This window comes from Centrocercus urophasianus, unplaced genomic scaffold (genome assembly GCF_019232065.1).
Source record: "Centrocercus urophasianus isolate 14NV4802_14NV808 unplaced genomic scaffold, USGS_Curo_1.0 seq_12, whole genome shotgun sequence".
Lineage (NCBI taxonomy): Eukaryota > Metazoa > Chordata > Aves > Galliformes > Phasianidae > Centrocercus > Centrocercus urophasianus.
Window position 1 is genome coordinate 7,622,590 of NW_024884364.1, and position 18,722 is coordinate 7,641,311.

The 18,722-nt window shown below is 42.1% G+C and overlaps 1 protein-coding gene across 1 annotated transcript; it reads right to left on the reverse strand.

The window, feature by feature from the left end:
- Positions 1-3,644: 3,644 nt before the first annotated feature.
- On the reverse strand, positions 3,645-18,689 carry LOC122155616 (protein spire homolog 1-like). Its single transcript, XM_042809624.1, has 14 exons — positions 18,581-18,689; positions 16,859-16,890; positions 16,233-16,397; positions 15,355-15,480; positions 15,016-15,081; positions 12,255-12,416; positions 10,154-10,222; positions 9,503-9,632; positions 8,989-9,050; positions 7,669-7,744; positions 6,980-7,131; positions 6,036-6,167; positions 4,646-4,710; positions 3,645-3,836 (listed from the first exon to the last, which is right to left on the reverse strand). The coding sequence occupies exons 1-14, from the start codon at positions 18,687-18,689 to the stop codon at positions 3,686-3,688; spliced, it is 1,497 nt and encodes a 498-aa protein (XP_042665558.1). The 3' UTR covers positions 3,645-3,685.
- Positions 18,690-18,722: the final 33 nt, after the last annotated feature.

Below are 18,722 nucleotides of genomic sequence, written 5' to 3' on the forward strand. Positions count from 1 at the left end.
TCCTCTCGCTGTGTTCGAAAAAAAATTAAAAACGGATGCTTCTAGTAAGCATGCTCCCACAAGACGGCACATTTTGTCATTGACAAGAACAGTGGTTGAAAGCCAAAATTTGTGGAAGGGTAGAGGTCACTCCTATGCAGGGGAGAAGGGCTTTACTAGCCTTTCCGGGGGCAACACAACCATGAAAGCAGAGGAGTGATAAAAACTCAGGCCTTTCTAACAGTTCAGTAGATCAGGGTTGAGCAGCAAAGGTCAGGCTACCATGCACCTTCAATCCCCCTCCTCTTCCTTTTGCCCATTTGCTCTGCCATGAGAGCATTTCACTCATAATCACAAGGTATTAAAAAGGTAAGTCAGTAAAAAGAGCACACATGGCACTGCAGCAGGCATGCAAGAGACAGAACCCAGCGCTGCCTTTGCTCTCCTGATAAATCATCTGCATCAGTGCGATGGATGCTTTTTCCCCACACCCAGGCACTGAGAGATTCTTTGAGCTCACAGATTAATCAAAACAGGCTGATCTCAGCTCGTTTCTTGATCTGCCTTAACTACTCACTCAGCAGGCATCCAAGAGTACCTCATGCCCCCAGCCCCACTCTGTGCCCATCCTGCCAGTAAGCACAGCTGTGGCTTGGCTGCCATTCTGTGCAGCCCGCAAGGAGCCCACCTGCCTGATAGGGATGTGCCTCCCAGCAGCAGCAATTAGCAGATGCCATAGAGGACCTGGACAGGCAGGCTGCACCCCTCCTAATTGACTGAAAGAAGAACAAGACTTGAACTTGCTCCAAAAGGAAGCACAAGCTTCAGCCTCTCTGCATTCATCTACTTGCAGAGCTTGTCCAAACCCGCATGTAGGCAGCAGCTTGCAGACAAGCAATTTAGAGGAAACAGAGTCAGGCCAGCACAAGTCAGTTGGAGATATTGACCCTTCTGGCACTTTGGAGGCACACCTTGAGCTCAGCTTAAACATGTCTTTCTTCCCCTCTCTGGGGGAACTGGCCCTTCTTTTCCCCTTCTCAGCCATTATTTTCTTTAGTATGGCTCATTCCAGCTACAAGTCCACTGTATCCCTCAGCACTGTCTTTTCCAGGCTCTGCAAACCACACCAGGTAGAATTCTGTGGAAAACAAATCAGAACACCTACATCCCCTTCCACACTGGCAATTATTGAGGAGAAACATACTATCAAATATCTCATTTCTGGTTTTAACCAAATAAAGATTTCACCAAATTTTTTCCAGTGTTACACAGGTTGCAGTAGTTCCACTACTTCAGTTTCACTACTACAAAGCAGTAGGTCAATAAAGAAAAAAAAAAAAAAAAAAAAAAAAAAAAAAAGATTCTGTACAAAACAGCTATCCTCTCTCAGGCAGTGAAAGCATCAAGATAGACCAGGAACTTCAGCAACCTAGAAAGACTTTGCTATCAAGGCATAGCTGGCACAATAAATAAATAAATAAATAAAGATCAAATCAGGAGCAATTCCAGAGCAAGCAGATTGAGCAGGCTGCTTTATAGCCATCACTACGATGGTACACGTGTCACAGGAATGAGTTCAGGTGCTTTGTAGTGAGTTAGCAGGAAGGAAGAATTATTTGCAAAAGGTATGGCATTGTGATCACTTAACTGAGAGTTCCACTTCCAAGACTCTCACAAACAGAGGTTTTAGCTTAAAAGTTCCCTATATTCATCACAGAGGACAAAGACTGCTTAGCAATGAATGCAAACAGTGCCACAGAACAATGACAACTGCAGGTGCAAAGGAGGAATACTAGAGGCGCGAAGGTGCTTCAACATTTATTTTCCCTCAAAGAATCATAAAAGGATTAAAACAATTCTAAAAATTGCAATGCTTTATAATGCTTTACATTACATAAATACTAACTGTACTTCCCGCTTAGACTAAGCAGCAGGAAAGTCTTTTACTCAGGCCTTTATGTCAGTAAAGTGCATAAAGCTGTTTAATTTAATTCAGGTACAGAACAGGTGATAGGAAAAATATAAAGCGGAGTCATTCCAGTTTAGTCCAAGACTGGGAAATTCTCCTGAGTGGGATGTTCTGCTGCTGGTTGGAAGCCACATTCAACAGATAATGCTCACACTGAGTACAAATGTCTGCAGTCAGCCAGTTTGCCATGGTCCTTGTGTGACAGCACAGAGGCTGTGCTAGGCCGTGGGGCTCCAAAATAACAGGCACACTGGAGCAGGAGAGCAAAGGAAAAGAAGGCAAGGCAAGTAAACCAACCCAGGTATCTGTTGGAGGATACTGAGTTTTTTCCACCCTTCCTCAAGACCTGATCCAACATTGCTAAATGATTTTAGCTAAGTGGATGGGTTCAATGGCGTAGTCATCTCCACGCTTGGGAAAGTTATTAGGCACCAGAACAACTTCATTCACTGAGACTTCTCTATTGTAATAATAGCCTAATAGTATTTCAACAGAAGGGCTAGCTAACAGATCTGCGATTCATCCAAGGTTATGACTTACAGCATATGCTGTACAATGTTTCTTTGACATCTGGAAGTATGACAGTAACGCAGTCACTCAGAACTCTTCTGCAGCATCTGCATTGTGAGCCAGACCCAGGCACTGTCAGTGCTAACATCTGTAATGAACACTGGCTTGATTTTTGGACACTGAAGTACAAGCATTTGAACCAGAAACTGCTGTGACTATTTTGGCTATATTAGAGAACAATACCAGAGAAAGTAGATACCTGTTCAGCCAATACAACATACACAAATATAGATTTGGAAAGAGGAAAACAGAACATACACTTCCAGTTCTAGATATTGCACTTATTCTCACAATGTATTTTCTACTCAGACCTGTCAAAAAAATCATTTGGCAATAATTCCCCTCCCAGGGACAAAAAAAAATTAAATAGAAAAGGTGTCTGAATGCTTGGAGAAGGACTGAGAAAACCATCTGCTGCATTACTCTTCAGTCAGTTACACCTTGGACCCTTCACATATTTCTGTTCTAGGTATAGATAGGATACTCTTGGATTGCAGGGAAACACCCCCAGCTGCCGTGGATATGGAACACCATGAGAATTTGGGAAATTCTCATACAAATGAGTCTTCCACTAGAAATGTTCTGCATCTGACTGCAGTACTTTTTATGAACTGTAGATCAGTTAGACCAGTCATTCAGTATAATATTCAGTTGACTAGAACGAGACTACATAATGCAGCTGTATGCACAGGTAAACAAACCTGCTGACAAGTATCTGGTAACACATTTTAAGGTAAAAGCATAATACATCTGTCCTAGCTTACCTATAACACTCCCATTGTTCTATTTCACGCAGCAACTCTGAGCTCTTCTGCTCTTGAGTAGCTGGGTCTTCTTCTCTGGAGAGTCTCAAAAGTTTTAAGAAGTGAAGTGGAAGATGTACACACATTCTGAAGGGCATGGACATCTAGAATCACAACACAAATCACCTGAGTTCTCAGGAAAACCTTTCTTCTTAGAAGGAAGATTGCATGGCATTTAGTTGATTTATTACTGCACTTAGAAGATAAACAGTAATGCAGTGAACTCCCTGACCCTCGCATAAATAGAGCACAGAATAATCCCAACAACTTTACATAGGATCAAAGGAAGAGGAACCAGAGCTGTTTCAGCTGATATGCCTTTCTTTCCTAGTTGTTTTTGCATCTTCTATTACTGCCTATTTTCTTAGAAACAAGCTAGAGGGTAGATTTGAGGTACCAGTGGGATGAAGGAAAGCTTCTTATGACTAAATGAAGTGCAGAGAAAACAGAAAAGAAAAAACATGTTTGTTGTAAAGACTAGACTTGCCTTGATGCAGCAGTCACAGCAGACGACACTAAGAAAAAGAAATACCCAGCATTATGTTTGAGAAAAGCTCAGTAAACACAGGTGCTGTATTAAGGATGACTTACCCAGAGTCTCAGTTTGTGACTGCAGCAAAGTCACTTGAAGGCAAAATGAACAAGTCAAGAGTTCTCTGTTCAGCCAGCCCTCCTATGGTATTTATAGTACTTTTAGGTCATCTGAAGCACACCATCATTTGTAGCTTGAAGGCTTCAAATGCAAGTACCATTTTCACTAACAGAGTTACTGAACTACCACTGATTGTTTAGTTATTGCTTGTATTCAGTGCAGCACTTGGCTGCTGTTTCAAATAGACTTAAATGAGCCTGGGAGAACCTGAAATTTCTCTTTTCCTCTCCTATGAAGAGAAAAACTCTGACAAATCAGTGGATAATACTAGGTCCAATTCTTTCCCCAGGCACAAGGTCTGGAGTCCACTTTTCCAGTCCTGAATAGAAAGCTGTGTTGAAAAGGCTCTCCAGAACCTGCTCAAGCCCTTGACTGAAGTAAAATCCAACCTACAGAGCAAAATGAAGACAGTGATTGCTGCGAAGAATTGAGCGTTATGCTTGCACATTAAATTTGGGCATTGCTAGCTATTACTAAGAGTTAATATTGAGATACCACTTCCGAGGTAAGTTTTCCCATGTTCTTCAGCCTAGCTTGTGTAGTAAGGCAAAGCCGAAACGCTAAGGAACCCATTCCAATCCAAGGACTGCTACCATATGAATTCTGAGTATTTTCACTGCTATTCTTTTACTCAACTCTCCATCCTCATTCAGTCCTTTCGTACCCACTCACCTGCTGCAGAGGTAACAGCTGTAAGGCCACTTAAGAAACATCTGCTTACGGCAGCTGAAACAGATCTGTGGAATGGAAAATGTTGTGAATGCCAACAGGAAATATCTTTCAACCAACAGTATCCACTGCCTGCCAAAGAGCGAGCATACAAGCTAACCTTCTCAAGGCTTCAGATCCACACAGAATAGCTGATCCATTGAAGGATAGCAGAGACAGGAATTAAAAGCTAAAAAGGCAATAGAGGCCTTATTTGTAAGTCTGTGTTTTTGTGATGCAGAGGTTTGGAGCAGCTGCCAGACAACAGGAGTTCAAAAAGAGGCTCTTGAACAAACAATAGCTGTATTGTGCAATAGTGTAACAGTAGCTAGTTAAGAGAGGGAAGAAGAGAGACATTCTTTGAGGTAGACTGCAACAATCCCAAAGAGATTAAGTCAGGGCAACTTTGAATCCAATCCTGAAGCAATAAGTGAGTCATAAGGAAGCTGATGAGTCTCTTGAACTTTATAAAAAGAACATTCATACACAGCTGGCAGTCAGAAGTGATATTATCTTGAGGAGCAGAGCTTGAGAAAGCTATAAAAAAAAAAAAAAAAAAAAAAAAAAAACTTCAACAGTGAGAACACAAAGGGGATAAGAGAGCCATTTTAGAATAAGCAGAGAGAAAGCAAATTAAAGCAACACTGGTTAAGAAAGGTGAGAAGAAAACAGGGATTCTTGTGACAGGAGTGGAGTTATCATAGCTGCGCTAGTAGAACTCTTTGGCTCTGTGCATACTGCTACTTAAGTGAGTACAAGAAGCTGACCCCAAAGCCTAGCAGCATGAAATTCCTCACATCTGGGTTCCAACGGGCTTTCTCTGAAGACTTCTGCTCTTGAGGGGCTGGTGGAAGTAGGCCCTCTAGAACAGGCTGTGAATAAGTAAGCAGAGTGGGCAGGCAACAGTCCTGTGCTGTAGCATTCTCTACCTCCCTCATCTCTCTAGCCTTTATATTCATCCCTCAGCAGGATGGCTTAGGTCAGCACAACTCAAGTGTTAAGAGTCTGAATTAAAAGCCTTTGAAATTCGGTACACAGAGAAGCAATCTGTATCTCTGTGAATTCAGAGCTGGACAACAAGAACGGCAATCAGCTAAACTAGCATAGAAATAACAGATGAAATACTAAGCGAAGGCTAGGCTGCTACTTAGGGAATTTACACAGCCTAAGATTGATTAGAAGCCATCACAGCACAAGTATTAAAAGATCCTATACAGCCTAGGGACAAACTCAGATCAGCAGCATGAACAGGAAGAACTGAGGCAGAGTACCTCAGCAGTTCAAGACTAAGAGATGAAACCAGGCAGCTTCTATCAAGGCAAGGACAGTACTCTACAAGGAGAAGGAAACATACCTTTGCTCTTGGAAAGACACCATCACTACTTCCTTGGGAAAAGCCTCCCCTTTTCAGCACTATCATTGCATATCTGGTTCCAATCAGTTCAGCAATGGTAGGTGATGGCCTTGTAGTAGGAAAGTAAGAGTCCTGTCCAAAAACAGAAGTTAAGCATCAGAAAGAGCTAAACACACACACACACACACACACACACACACACACACACACACACACACATACACACATACACACACACTGTAAAAGCTATTCTCAAACCTCAGTCCCAAGAGGCTCAGCAACATTTCTATCCAGAACTCACTTCTGCTGATGGACTGTATGTGTCGCTAGTAGAGCACGCTTCAGGGAATACTGCTTTAGCTTTTGAGATTTTAGTAAAAAACTCAAGTAGTTTCCTGAACCTGCACTAGGGAAGCATGTCCTTTGCCCCCCCTTCAAAGCATTTAATCCCATCACCAGAAAACTCTCCTACCCTTGGATACAGACATAGCACAGATGGTACCTTTTCCTCTCCTCACCTAAGGTACAGGTTCTCTCCACAACACAACGCTCTTGTCTTATCTTTCACCAAAGACCCACTGATCCCACACAAATAGCAGCTATTTTTTCTTTCCTTTTCAACAAGATCACCAGTTTTTGTCTAGGTGGGGAGCCTTGCCCACCTGCATCCCCCACTGTGCCGCTGAACAAAGAGGTCAGGGTTATGATAAGATTAGAATTTTATCTGTGGTGGGAGAAAGAGCAATGCAGCTCCCTCCAAGGACACTACAAGTTTTATATTGCCTCCAAGTGAAAAATAATATCCCAATGTAAGCTGAGCATACAATATGGCTTAAATAAAACCAACATAACATGTTCAATACATGTACACAAGGTTCAAGGTGCACACTGGAATCATCATCAGATATATTAGAACAGCTTGGCAGCTGATATGCCAGACTTACAAATTTCTTGCTTTGAAGGCCAGTGTCTAAAGATTTGGACCTTCTTCTGTAAGGATGCAGCTGCTGCTGGCCAACATTCAGGACACTGTTATGCTGAAGGTCTCCTAGCAGGGGTGTGCTCACGGGAGGAAGTGTATGATCTGCAGCAAGACCTGGGTAGAAAGTTTCAGACTGCTGCAAAAAACTGGGCTGGCAGCCTCTAAATGTTCCCCCAAAAGTTGAATAGTTAAGAGCATGACACTGCCTTCTGAAGACAGCTAGGCCTGCATCTCTCCTTCTCAAACTCCATTAATTCAGATCATAAAAAGCAGAGATTACTGTAATTATGCTTGTCAGTAGGAAGTGATGAGCCTTCATTAGCACCATTTAGTTTAATATAATCAAGCGCTCTACTTCAACATTCAAAAGGCTCATTAAGTTTTTAACTGTGAATTCAATTATGCCTTTTGGGATACACTATCATTGTTTTGAAGCTGCAGGAGATGTACAAGCATCAGTCAACTGCAGAGGAATGGTTTTCTAAGGACACCTCCCCAGACTCATGATTTAGTGTTGGAGCTTCTTCTGTCAAGTACCTTCAAGTGATCAGAGAGCTGCAGCACAGTAAGCCCTAAGTTTATGGCAGCACAGTAGGCCACTGACTACTTTGTCACCACCTGGTTTACACACATAGCAAAAACAGCACTGACCTGTGCTGCTGTAGGACACTACTGATGACCTGGCTGAGGCATGCTGGGTGCTGGAAGACAGCTTTGGAGTCATTTCCTGTAGACCAGAGAACAAGGTACTCTTAAGCTTGCTCAGACTATTACTAAACAAAACCCAGGATTCAGAATCGACCAGAAACAGTACAAGGCTTATTCAGAAGTAGGAGAAAGAAAGAAAACAATGTAGAATATTTAGAAACTTAGTGTTTCAAGAATCAATTGCAAGTAAATTTTCCCTAAACAGGAAGCTCCAGTCAAGCCAGTTAAGTTTCAGATTCATCTGTTATCACCTCAATCAAGCTCAGTGCTGATTTTAGTCCCAAATTTTCAATGGGTCAGCAACCAACTTCACTAGATTCTTTACAGCTTTCAGAATGCTTTGCCATTTTTCTTAGTTCTGGCTCACATGTACCAACTGGAAAACAGTTAAGTGTACTAATAACTTAGCTCAAACCCAATGCTGTATGTAGAGAGCATAGTTTCTAGCTTCTCTAGAAAAGCAGAATAAAGTTACAGCCTCTACAGAGGTCTTTCTAGTTCACAATAATACACCAATAGTTCTCAAGCTGTGAATATTCCTACAAGTAGCACATTCTTGTGCAAATATAGCTAAGATTTTCTGCTTTTATTAATTCATATCCATTTTCCTCAGTTAAGCAAATGCATTTCAGACAAATGCTTACAGAAAACAGATTCCTGTTTGTTTGCCAGAGCATCTGTGCTGGGCATAACGTGTTAGGGTTTCAGTTCTGTTCCATACAGTTTCTAACTGTGCTCAGACTGAATCCCAGAACCACACAGTCAAGATCAGGCTATGAAATTAAAGAACCCAAAGCCCGCATAGCCCAGTTTACTTAAAAATGGTGCTCCTTCAGTTGCTTCCCAGGCAGAAGAGTGGGAATTCACCAGTAAAGTTGCTTCCTGTAACTAAATCATGTGAAATGCAAACACATCTAGCATCAGTTGCCTCACTGGAAGGTAAAAGTAGGAGTTTGGCTAATATGCGCCAAAATTTCTCCTATATTTCTCAAGATTTTGAGAATACCTAGTTTTAGTGACAACAGCAGACCTTAGAGTTATAAGCCACACTCGTGTCATAAAAAGAAGCGTTTAAACATCACATGAGTTTCTGTAGAGTCAAATACTCCAGTGAACAAAACAGTATCATGTTTGTTCACTTTTGAAGAACAAGACTGCTCACGCTGAGATTTGAACTTGATGTTCTAAGGTACATATCTGTACAGATACAATGCTTAGAATAGACTGTTTATACTTATTCAGCCCTTTCATTTAAAGCCTTACCTGAATTCCTGATCTCGGATGCTGTGCTCTTGTGTTCACGATCTGAAGTGCTGCACTGGCATCTAGGGATGTTAAAAAAATATTATTCAGAGATTTCAAGGCAACATTTGGAATTACAGACATTTCTGGGTGGTGTGAGGGAAGTGAAAGAAAGAATACACATGCAACAGTAAGATATCATGTTGTGGCAAGAAAGTAACACACCTTATACCCACATATCAGAGTTTGATATTTACCCTGTTATTTAATATTTCAGTTTTAGGAAATTATTGAAATCCTGCTTTCCAAGTCAGTTGACAAATTCAACTCTCTATTTATAAAAATCACAGTTTGAAACATCTTCAAGATGTAATAAACCGCAAAGAGTTTTCTAGAAATATTCTTATCATTTACAAACCAAGTTTGCATTCCCTCCTCCCTTACATTATATGTTATGCAATATTTTTATCAAGCATACAACTGAAGTCTAATGACTTCAGTTGTATGCTTGATAAGGTCACTCTGTAGCAGATACCTTTAGGCCTGCTCCCACTTTCCCTTGCTGATGACGATCGAAGCTTCTGTGGTTGCTTAATTTCTGCCATGAGCTGTTTGTGTAAGGTAGGCTCTGATGGCACACACTCTTTCAGCTTCCGCTCCAGCACCTGCAGGCAGAGCATAGCACTGCAAAGAGCCAGTAGCTAAAGTGGGGAGACAGTGGTGACAGAACTGGAGCTTCAGCAAGGGTACTGCTGTACAAGCGCCTCTCACTCAAGAGGGCACTGAGCCCTCTACATCATGCCTTCCATACCTCATTTCTTGTCTTTTGAGGCACTTGAGAGAAGCTTCAGATAATGTGTTTGTTAAAGAACATTTCAGCAACTTTCAGATTTGAAACAAGGCTAGATCAAGTAGTATAGGAGTACTTTCAGGACCACAAAGTGCTCCAGCTAGAAGTAGCAGCAGTGGAAATAGACTGATAATTTTTCTCTGAAGATTTGCCACCTCCCATTTTCCTAATCCCATGTGTTGGCAGCGAGTTCTGCCCAACAGTTAATTACAATTTAGCCCTCTCCTAAATCCAAACCAGTAGTTAAAACATTAAATTTGTATTCCCAGAAATCATCCTATCAACTCTGAAATTATCTTGCTTTGCTATCATTAGATACAGCACCAAGTCACCTACAGGTTTTAGATGAGGCTTGGGAGTGGCTACAGCATTGCTGGGGGTTTTGCATTTTTGCTCGATGTTCACCTGAAAAAGCAGAAATGGTGCTTGAGCAATAAGTTTCTCCACAGTTTGCACACCTTCTCATTCAGAGGCACAATGAACAACTCAAAATATTGAGAATAAGGAATGCGGAGAAGAAATTAAAAAAAAAAAAAAAAAAAAAAAAGAGTAGGAAAATGTAGAGTGATTAAGTTTGCTTAGAGGTTTTTTGTAGAAACAGCTTTGCCTATGGCAAGAGATGATCAGAAGCCCTGCACGGCCCTTTGGAGCATGCATAGGAAGCAGACAGCTCAAAATGCTCTAAGAAGCTACTGAAAAAAATGTTGTAGTCATATTTTAAGGTCAGGACTTGATCACAATACTTTCATTAGTGATAACTCAGCTCCAAGGAGGAGAGTTACTGAATAGGTTAACACAGAACATAGAAGACCATAACAAGAACTGTAGCAGCAGGCAGCTGTATGCATAAGCTAGAGTCCCAGAGACTGGTTTACAGCCCCACATAAACTAGGAACAATAGCAAGATAGAACTGCAGTGCAGGCATTCTTGTGAGGCAGATTTTTTCTCTCATCAAGGCCTGTGTTTGATGTAGAGAGGACAAATATATATATACACACATGTACAACTTGACTTATCTGCCTTGTCCACTTATTCTTACTTTGAGACTATGCCATTTTCTTTCCCTGTGCATACAACTGCAGAATACATGAGAGTGCAGTAAAATACCACTAGCTGTCCTTTAATTTGAAAATTAGACCACTGTTTGCTACAGGAGCTTTAAAGTAGCTTTGCACATGGGGAAATCCTTGTTTAAGAGACTTCTCAAACAAAGTCTGAAACAGTAAGTACTCCTTTCCTTCTCCCAGTATTTTTGACAAATGCGCTTCAAATTGAAGCTTGTGCTTCTTGTCAACCACAGGGAATAAAAAAAAAGAAAAAAAGAAATCAAGAGCCAGTTCATCCTGCCACCTTCAGTTACGTTTCTGTACTACATAGTGCTTTACAATACATAGCAGTATCAATGAAATGAGTAGTTGTATTTTCTCCTTTCCATTACTACTCACGTATTTCTGAACAAATTAGTCTCCAGATAAGTGTTAAAGCCTTATCTGAAGGCTGGCGCCACAATCAAAAGTGAGAGTTAGAGTTTTATGAGTGTTGAGCTGAAGATTTGAATCCCCCGCCTCTAGGAGTGCCAGCAAGGAGGGAAAAAAATGTTGATGTCTAGCACGCTAAGCAAACTTTTCACTTTAAAATATTGGTCTTTATTATAACTGGAGTTGTGTCTTATGTTCTGCCAAGATGTCTGTTTGCAAAACACACCAATGCCACAAAGCCTTATGCCAGTGTTTTAGATCTGCTCATCATTCCCAGCTCAAGCTGCAGCAAGTAAACAGCATCACAAACCTTCGGAGGCACTCAGTCATTTTTATATCTGCGCATCTTCACCAACATCAACATTGCTAGAAGCCTTTACCATTTGAGTCAGCACCACAGCTGCCCTGGAAGCAGTTGAACTTTTTTTTTCATCCTGCCTAAGCTCCTGCAGTAGCTCGCATACACTCCTACAGGCCTCTGCCTTAGGCTGAGCAGAGCACTAACTCCACAGTGATTTTACATTTTCATACATCTCACAGCAGCTAAGGCAAGAAATCCAGTAAGAGATGCCAAGCACGGCACAACTCAAGCAGCCTGTAAAGACAAGTGTCTTGAGTACAAAAGCATGAGCAGGCAAGAGTTTCTTTAATGGAGTTGTTTTGTGCAAGGCAGCTTAATTGCACTGGAGAAGGAAGTGACTGACACCTGGAGGGGAAACAAGCTTGCTATCCAGCTTCATAAAAGTTTGTCTGCCCCAGATTAGAAAGGTACTGGAAATGAAGCGTTTGGTTGGATAAACATAACAATCAGATATTGAGCTGTAGCTGAGAGGGAGCTCTTAATACTTTTGGATCGGATGTACCTTTGAGAAAGACCTGAAGAGTGCCTTTCAGTCAGAACAAATACTGTTTGGAAACCAGTTGGTTTCAAAATTGTCCCCTGACTGTAGTCACTCACCTTCCGAAGTTTGTACCTCTTGTGCCGAATATCATCTAGAAGTAATTCATAAGGGGAGTAGGTACATTCTTTCAGAGGGACAGGACGCTGTGGTCGCTCAGTGGCCTTCTGCAGCTTTACACCATTCTGCAGTTCATGGATGACACTGGGCCACAGGGATGCCTAGGAGAATCCAGTGAGAAACAAGTCAACATCTAGCTAGAACTCATGGCAGAGCACTCTCTCCCTCTCTGTTAATGGGACAAACTGAGCAACTGAAGTCTTGCAGAAACAAAGTGTGTTCTCAACAGTCCCCTTTAACCCACTTGAAGATTAGGGCATAGTACCAGGTTTATCCCTGATTTTTGTCATCAACTTTATGAATGTACTTCATCAAAACACACTTTTTGTTGCCAGGTATTTAAGACTAATCTTCTTGAAGTACTTCCTGCAAGCATTCCATGTACCAGAAGAGTTTTTGTTTTGGTTTCCCCCCTCTTCTTTCCTGTCTTCATATTATTGCACTCTAGGAAACACTGAGAATGAAATCCCAAGCCTTATGATTAAAATCCTCTGAACTTTTGGAAACCAAGAGTCGAAGAGCCCACAAACTCGAAGAACACAAAGAGAAAGCAATCTCTAACAGCAACTTATGTTAGTGGTTACAGCCTGGAGACATAAGCTGATAACTCCTATCTTCCCATCCAGTTCCTGTATTAATACCTGTTTCCACAGGATTCTCAGGCACGTAGGATAGCACAACAAAAGTTAAAGGCAGGAAAAAAAACACACAACATAATCCACTCAATAGCCTGTTTAGACAACATTGTAACGGAAGAGCAAAGTCAACAGCTTATTTAGTTCCCAAAGGCAAACTGAATATGAAAGTGATTGTATTATAAACAGTAAAGAAGGAAGCAACATGTTTTAGAAAACTGCCTCAGAACAGAACTTCTGATTTAAATTCATATCCATCTTCCTTTTACAGGATGAAGTGCGTTCTCTCAAATTATGCCTTCAGATATCTTGGTATAATAGCAGAAAAATTTTACGTATACTCTGACTGGTAGGCTGCCTTTGAGGAGAAAGACATTTAATTGGATTGCTTTAGGTGGGTTCTGCAACAGTGGTATCTCACTTCAAACAAAAAAAAATAAAGAGCAGTCAGATGTTAGCCATATACTAGCCGTATCTCCTTGACTAACATAATTTATTGTGTAGCAGAACACACACACCACACAAATCTCTTAAAGTCCTACCAAAGAAAGAGCTAAGCAAATAGATTGGTGTTTGTCTCCTATTCAACACTAAACACTTTCCATTCTCTTCAACATCGTAAGTGGTAAGATAGCTGTTCCCAAGAGATCTTGGTGCTTAAATTTCAAGCAGAAGATTGTCTTGTGACACATATGAATCAGCTCTGCTCAGACAAAACAACCCTGCATGATATCAGGTTGCAGTATGTGTTTCAGAAAGCCCATTTCATAGCAGTCAAGATGGAAAAGTGTGGTCCACAGACAGCATTAACTGCTTGGCACTACTTAAGGCCTCAGCTCCAATCTGGAATCCCAGAAGTCGGCACCCTGGTTATTTTAAACTCAAGAGTTTGTCAGAGTGATGCAGTGAACTGGTGCTGAGGGACTTGGAAACTAGAGGCAAAGGATTTGCAACAGACATCCTGCTTTTGGAATCCATGTCTCCTGAAGGAGCAGAGGCCAAAAACACTGGCCTCCAGGCCACACGTCAAAGCCCATGTATTTATTCATGTATTCCCTGCAGAAAAGTGCTACAGCAGTTGATGAGTTTGTGGTTTAAGATAGCTTGCCAGCTTATTTTAATAGATCACAAATTTGAGAATATGCCCAAACACACATTTCACAAACATTTTCATACGAATAGTTTGAGCACGCTTCAAAGCAAGTGCTATTTAGACAAAAAGAGCAAGTCCACAAGTCTCTAGGGGCTTGCCATTTGTCTCCACAGACTCCAGACTACAGAGCATTTGTTTATGCTGGGCAGAGCTCCAGCCAGAAGAGCTATTTGTTTCTGACTGAGCCCTGACTATGTAGGGCCTTGGAAAAGAGTAGAATAAGTTGCTATCTCCGCCCCAAACACATTCCAAGATCTACAGAAGGACAGAACAGAAGGACAAGTAACACAGAAAACAGAAGGTAGGAGCTACATCTCCAGCCTCACCCTACTTCATGCCTTTGTCGAGCTGCTGGAGCTCACAACCATAAGGAGGGATGGAGTTACTTTCCTCCCCTCCAGCCCTGAACTAACAGCAGACTCCACGTGATTAAAGTGATGCAGTCCATCTTACTCTGACCACCAACAGGAAGTCTTCTGGGAGTTGTTAATCCAACTACAGAAAGAAACAGATTCCTTTTGACAGGTATCAAATCCTGCCAAGAGATGGAGTGTGGGACTCATTTCAGTAAGAAACAGCATGAGTAACTACTTGTGGACACTTATTCCAAAGAGTGCCTCCAATTTCACTTCTAGAAGTGGTTTAAGTTGAACCACAAAGAGGCTCTTTGTGCAGAAAAAGCATCCACATGAGGTAAACACATGAAATAGCTTAAGTTCAAGTTCACATCCCAGCTTGTTTTGCAGACAAGTCTTTAACTACTTAAGTTCTTGAACAATGTAACAAGTGTAATTGATGTTCAAGCTCTATTTTTGTTTGTTTGTTTAAACAAAGAAGTCACTAGGAAGCCTCAGAGAGCAAGGGTAGACAAACAAGCCCAACCTCCTCTAATGAAGGAATGGAATCCCTTACCCACTGTTTTTCCTTCTTCTGCACGTGGGTTTCCAGCAAATCTTCCTCATCCATTTTTTTTAGACTCTAAGAAGTGAGCACAAGAGGTTGTCACATTGAGCTGTCCAGTGCTTTCCCATTTATCCAGTATAAATTATTAATGGTGACTTGAAAAGCTTAGAGGCCCCAACACCCAAACATTCACAATTTACAATAAATAGTGTGGTGCAGAGAAGTGTTCCATATCATGAAAACAGACCATCAGCTAGGTACTCCATTCCTAGTGCAATGGAAAAATTATAACTAGATCCATTTATGGAGGTAGAAGGCATAGTAGATAAGGGGTGATGCCAAATATACCTCTTTGGAGGTCTGGATGATGGACACAAGCTTCTGAAGTTCAATAAATTCAGTAAAAAGACTCTTACAGGTCATTCTGTAATGACTGGTAGCCTCAGAAGGCATGGACAGGTGATGCTCACAGGCCTGAAAGAAGTGGAACTGTTTAAAAGAAATCTTGAAATAAAAACACTTGAAGGTTGAAGAAAGCAAAATCCTTATTTTTGCTCAATCTGTGGTTAAAAATCATTTTCCTCATTGTTCCTTTGTATCTTTTTGTTTATTTTACTGTAGATGCAGAGGAGCAAAGAAGTAAAATGCCAAATCTTATATTTACAATAACTTCAGTACTTGTGTGATTTATATATCCTGATCTCCACAAGCTGTGCTTTGAAATAAGTACCTGGAAGGGAAAGCTTCCAAACCACAACAAAACACAGCAGGTGGAGTCACTTGTCATCTCATTTTCCCCCTTGGCACCCTACCCTGCTTACACCAGGGCTCCAACGATTTCTTGTTTTCTTAAATTACGGCTGAGAGGAGGCTATTAGTTTGAGCTGTGGCATTCAAATCCTCTTGCAGCAACCAAATATTATGGACAAGTGACTTGTTTCAAGATCTGTAGTCTTCTAGGTACTGAACACTACCGTTGGAGACTACATATTGAAGAAACTTGTAGACAGAGCTGTGAGAGCCATGTTCAGACTTCCTCCTTCGTTTCTTTTCCATAGACATTTGAGTGCACCTTAAAGGTTTTAAACCTTCCAGGTCTGACAGAAAAGCTACACCCTCCCCCCATCCAACAAACTGCCCAGCTACTCCCCAGAAACAGCCTGTCAGCATGATTAGCCATCAGCTCCTCTAAAGCAGCTGTGTTTACTGAGCAAGAAGAAGAAAACCTTGATAACATCCTGCAGGGTGACTATTGGCTTCATTCCCTCATCATCCAGTTTCAACATGAGGCAGAGCAGTTTATCCAGCGGATCACTCAGTTCTCGCTCAACTTGGCTGTCAATTCCCCAGTCCAGAGCTTCATAGATCACCACTCCCAGGTACTCCAGCAGCTGCAGACAGAAGCCAAGGAAGCAGTACAACTCCACAGCCTTCACTTCCCTATTGCTGCTGCCCCACGGGGCTGAGTACACCTCTCAGGGTGAAAAGAGCTCAAAAAGCAACTGACTGCTCTTCCAGTAGCCTGGGACACTCCCCAGTGAGCTATGTTAAGCTTTTAAAAAGCCTTGTCTAGAACCTCTAAATGATGACACCAGGACAAAAAGCCTATACGCTATTCCACAGTAGCAGCACTAGTGCACGCTATTTGTTTCCCAGTCCCAAAGTCTTACTGGAGCTCACTCCTAACATTTTATTTCATCTTTCAGATTACAGGGACAGTCACACCCACAGTACCCAGTGAATGAAAATACCTTCACAGTTTTAGGCAGCTAGATGCCTGCATCTCCCATGCTGGCTTTCTACATGGCAGGATTATATCTGCATGTATACAAAAGCAAAGACACAGGCTTACCTTGTCCTCTGACTGCTGAATGCTGCCAGCATCTGAAAGGGAAACAAGAGGAGGTAGGGCAGGATGATCACTGCACAGGCATTGATCAACAGTTTTTAGATAAACAGGCTTATTTTTCAAGAACCCTGCCAAGCAGTGCAAGATACCCTTTATTTACTGTGACCATTAGCCCCAATTTAAGTACCACTGGTTAGTTTCTTTCCTTTGTTAGTATATATCTAATTACAAGGAAGACAATGGATGTTTGTCTTCATTCTTTACTACTCGCTCTTGTTCCTGCAGAGTCTAGCAATGAACTCCACAGTCAGAAAAATTTTATCAGAAAAATTAGCAGGCATATCTGCATTACATCTTATGTATAAACCTTTAGAATAAAGTACAGACAGAAGAGCAGCCTATATAGTGAGAACAACCTGAGCATACAGAGAAGGGGAAAAATAAAAAGTTTTCATCTGCTTTGTCCCTAAATTTCAACCAATTACAGAAAACAACCCCTGGCATCCACAGCTACTTATGCTCTTACCAGACTTATGATACACCCGGAAGGAAACAGTGCCATCAGCATGAATAAAGATGCTCCCAGGACCTTTTATGAATACAGAATGGAGTGATGGGTACAGCCCTTGGACTAATTCTTTCATTCTGCAGCAGCACTGAAAGCAAATAGCCCAGGCTTGCTCTTCGCTTATAGGGTGCTCAAAGCACCTCAAAATCTCAGCTAGAGAGACCTTTGCAGCCCTCTGCTCACAGCATGGAGACTCCATGTTCATTTTTACAACTCTTTACTAGACTAGGAAGCTTAACAGCCTTGTTCCCAGGACAAGAGAATGCTCAGGCAGCAGCCTTTTATCAGTTCTGACTCAAGGTTTGTTCCCTCACACACTCTGCCACACACAGGTGTGAACACTAATGCCAATTTTACTCTAGCTTTTTAAAGGGACACCACTTAATTTTGCATTTGCACAAACCTCTTTGAAGGAAAAAACAGGAAGCATTTAACAAATTGGATTCTAAAATAATGAGATGGGTCAAAATTTGTACTCAGTTTAATGTAGTTGTCTACAGCAAATACATTAATGGCAATGCTAGAAGGTGAGTGAACATTTATCTTTGACTCAAGCGTGAGGAAATAGCGATAGGACAAGGGGGAATGGTTTTAAACTGAGACAGGGAAGGTTTAGCTTAGATATTAGGAGGAAGTTTTTCACACAGAGGTGGTGACACACTGAACAGGTTGCCCAAGGAAGCTGTGGATGCCCCATCCCTGGAGGCATTCAAGGCCAGGCTGGATGTGGCTCTGGGCAGCCTGGTCTGCTGGTTGGCGACCCTGCACATAGCAGGGGGTTGAAACCAGATGATCATTGTGGTCCTTTTCAACCCAGGCCATTCTATGGTGCTATGAGATGTCTTGAAGTGCAGCCTCATCAATGTTGCATACAGAAAGGCCATCACCTCCCTGCTGCTGCTGGCTGCACATCTCTTGATGCAAGCCAAGAGTGCAGCTGGCCTTGGCCATCTGGGCACACTGCTGGCTGACGTTCAGCCGGTTGTCAGCTAACACCTCCAAACCCTTTTCTGCAGCACAGCGTTCCAACCGCTCTGCCCCAAGCCTTCAGCCTTTAGCTTGGCACTGCGAAGGGGACCATGGACTTGGGCTGGGATCACGCACCCGAGCGCACACTCAGTCCCTCTTCCCCGCCCCAAATGCCGACTGCTGCTCACGTGAAGCACATCGCCGTGTTTTGCGTTGTGGGATCTGGGCATTGCGTGATGGCAGAGGACAGCCAACAGGACTTGTGTCACCGCCCGACGGGCTGCCGCCGCAGCGCATCGCAAGGGCCGTCAGCTGCTGCACCCTCCCTTC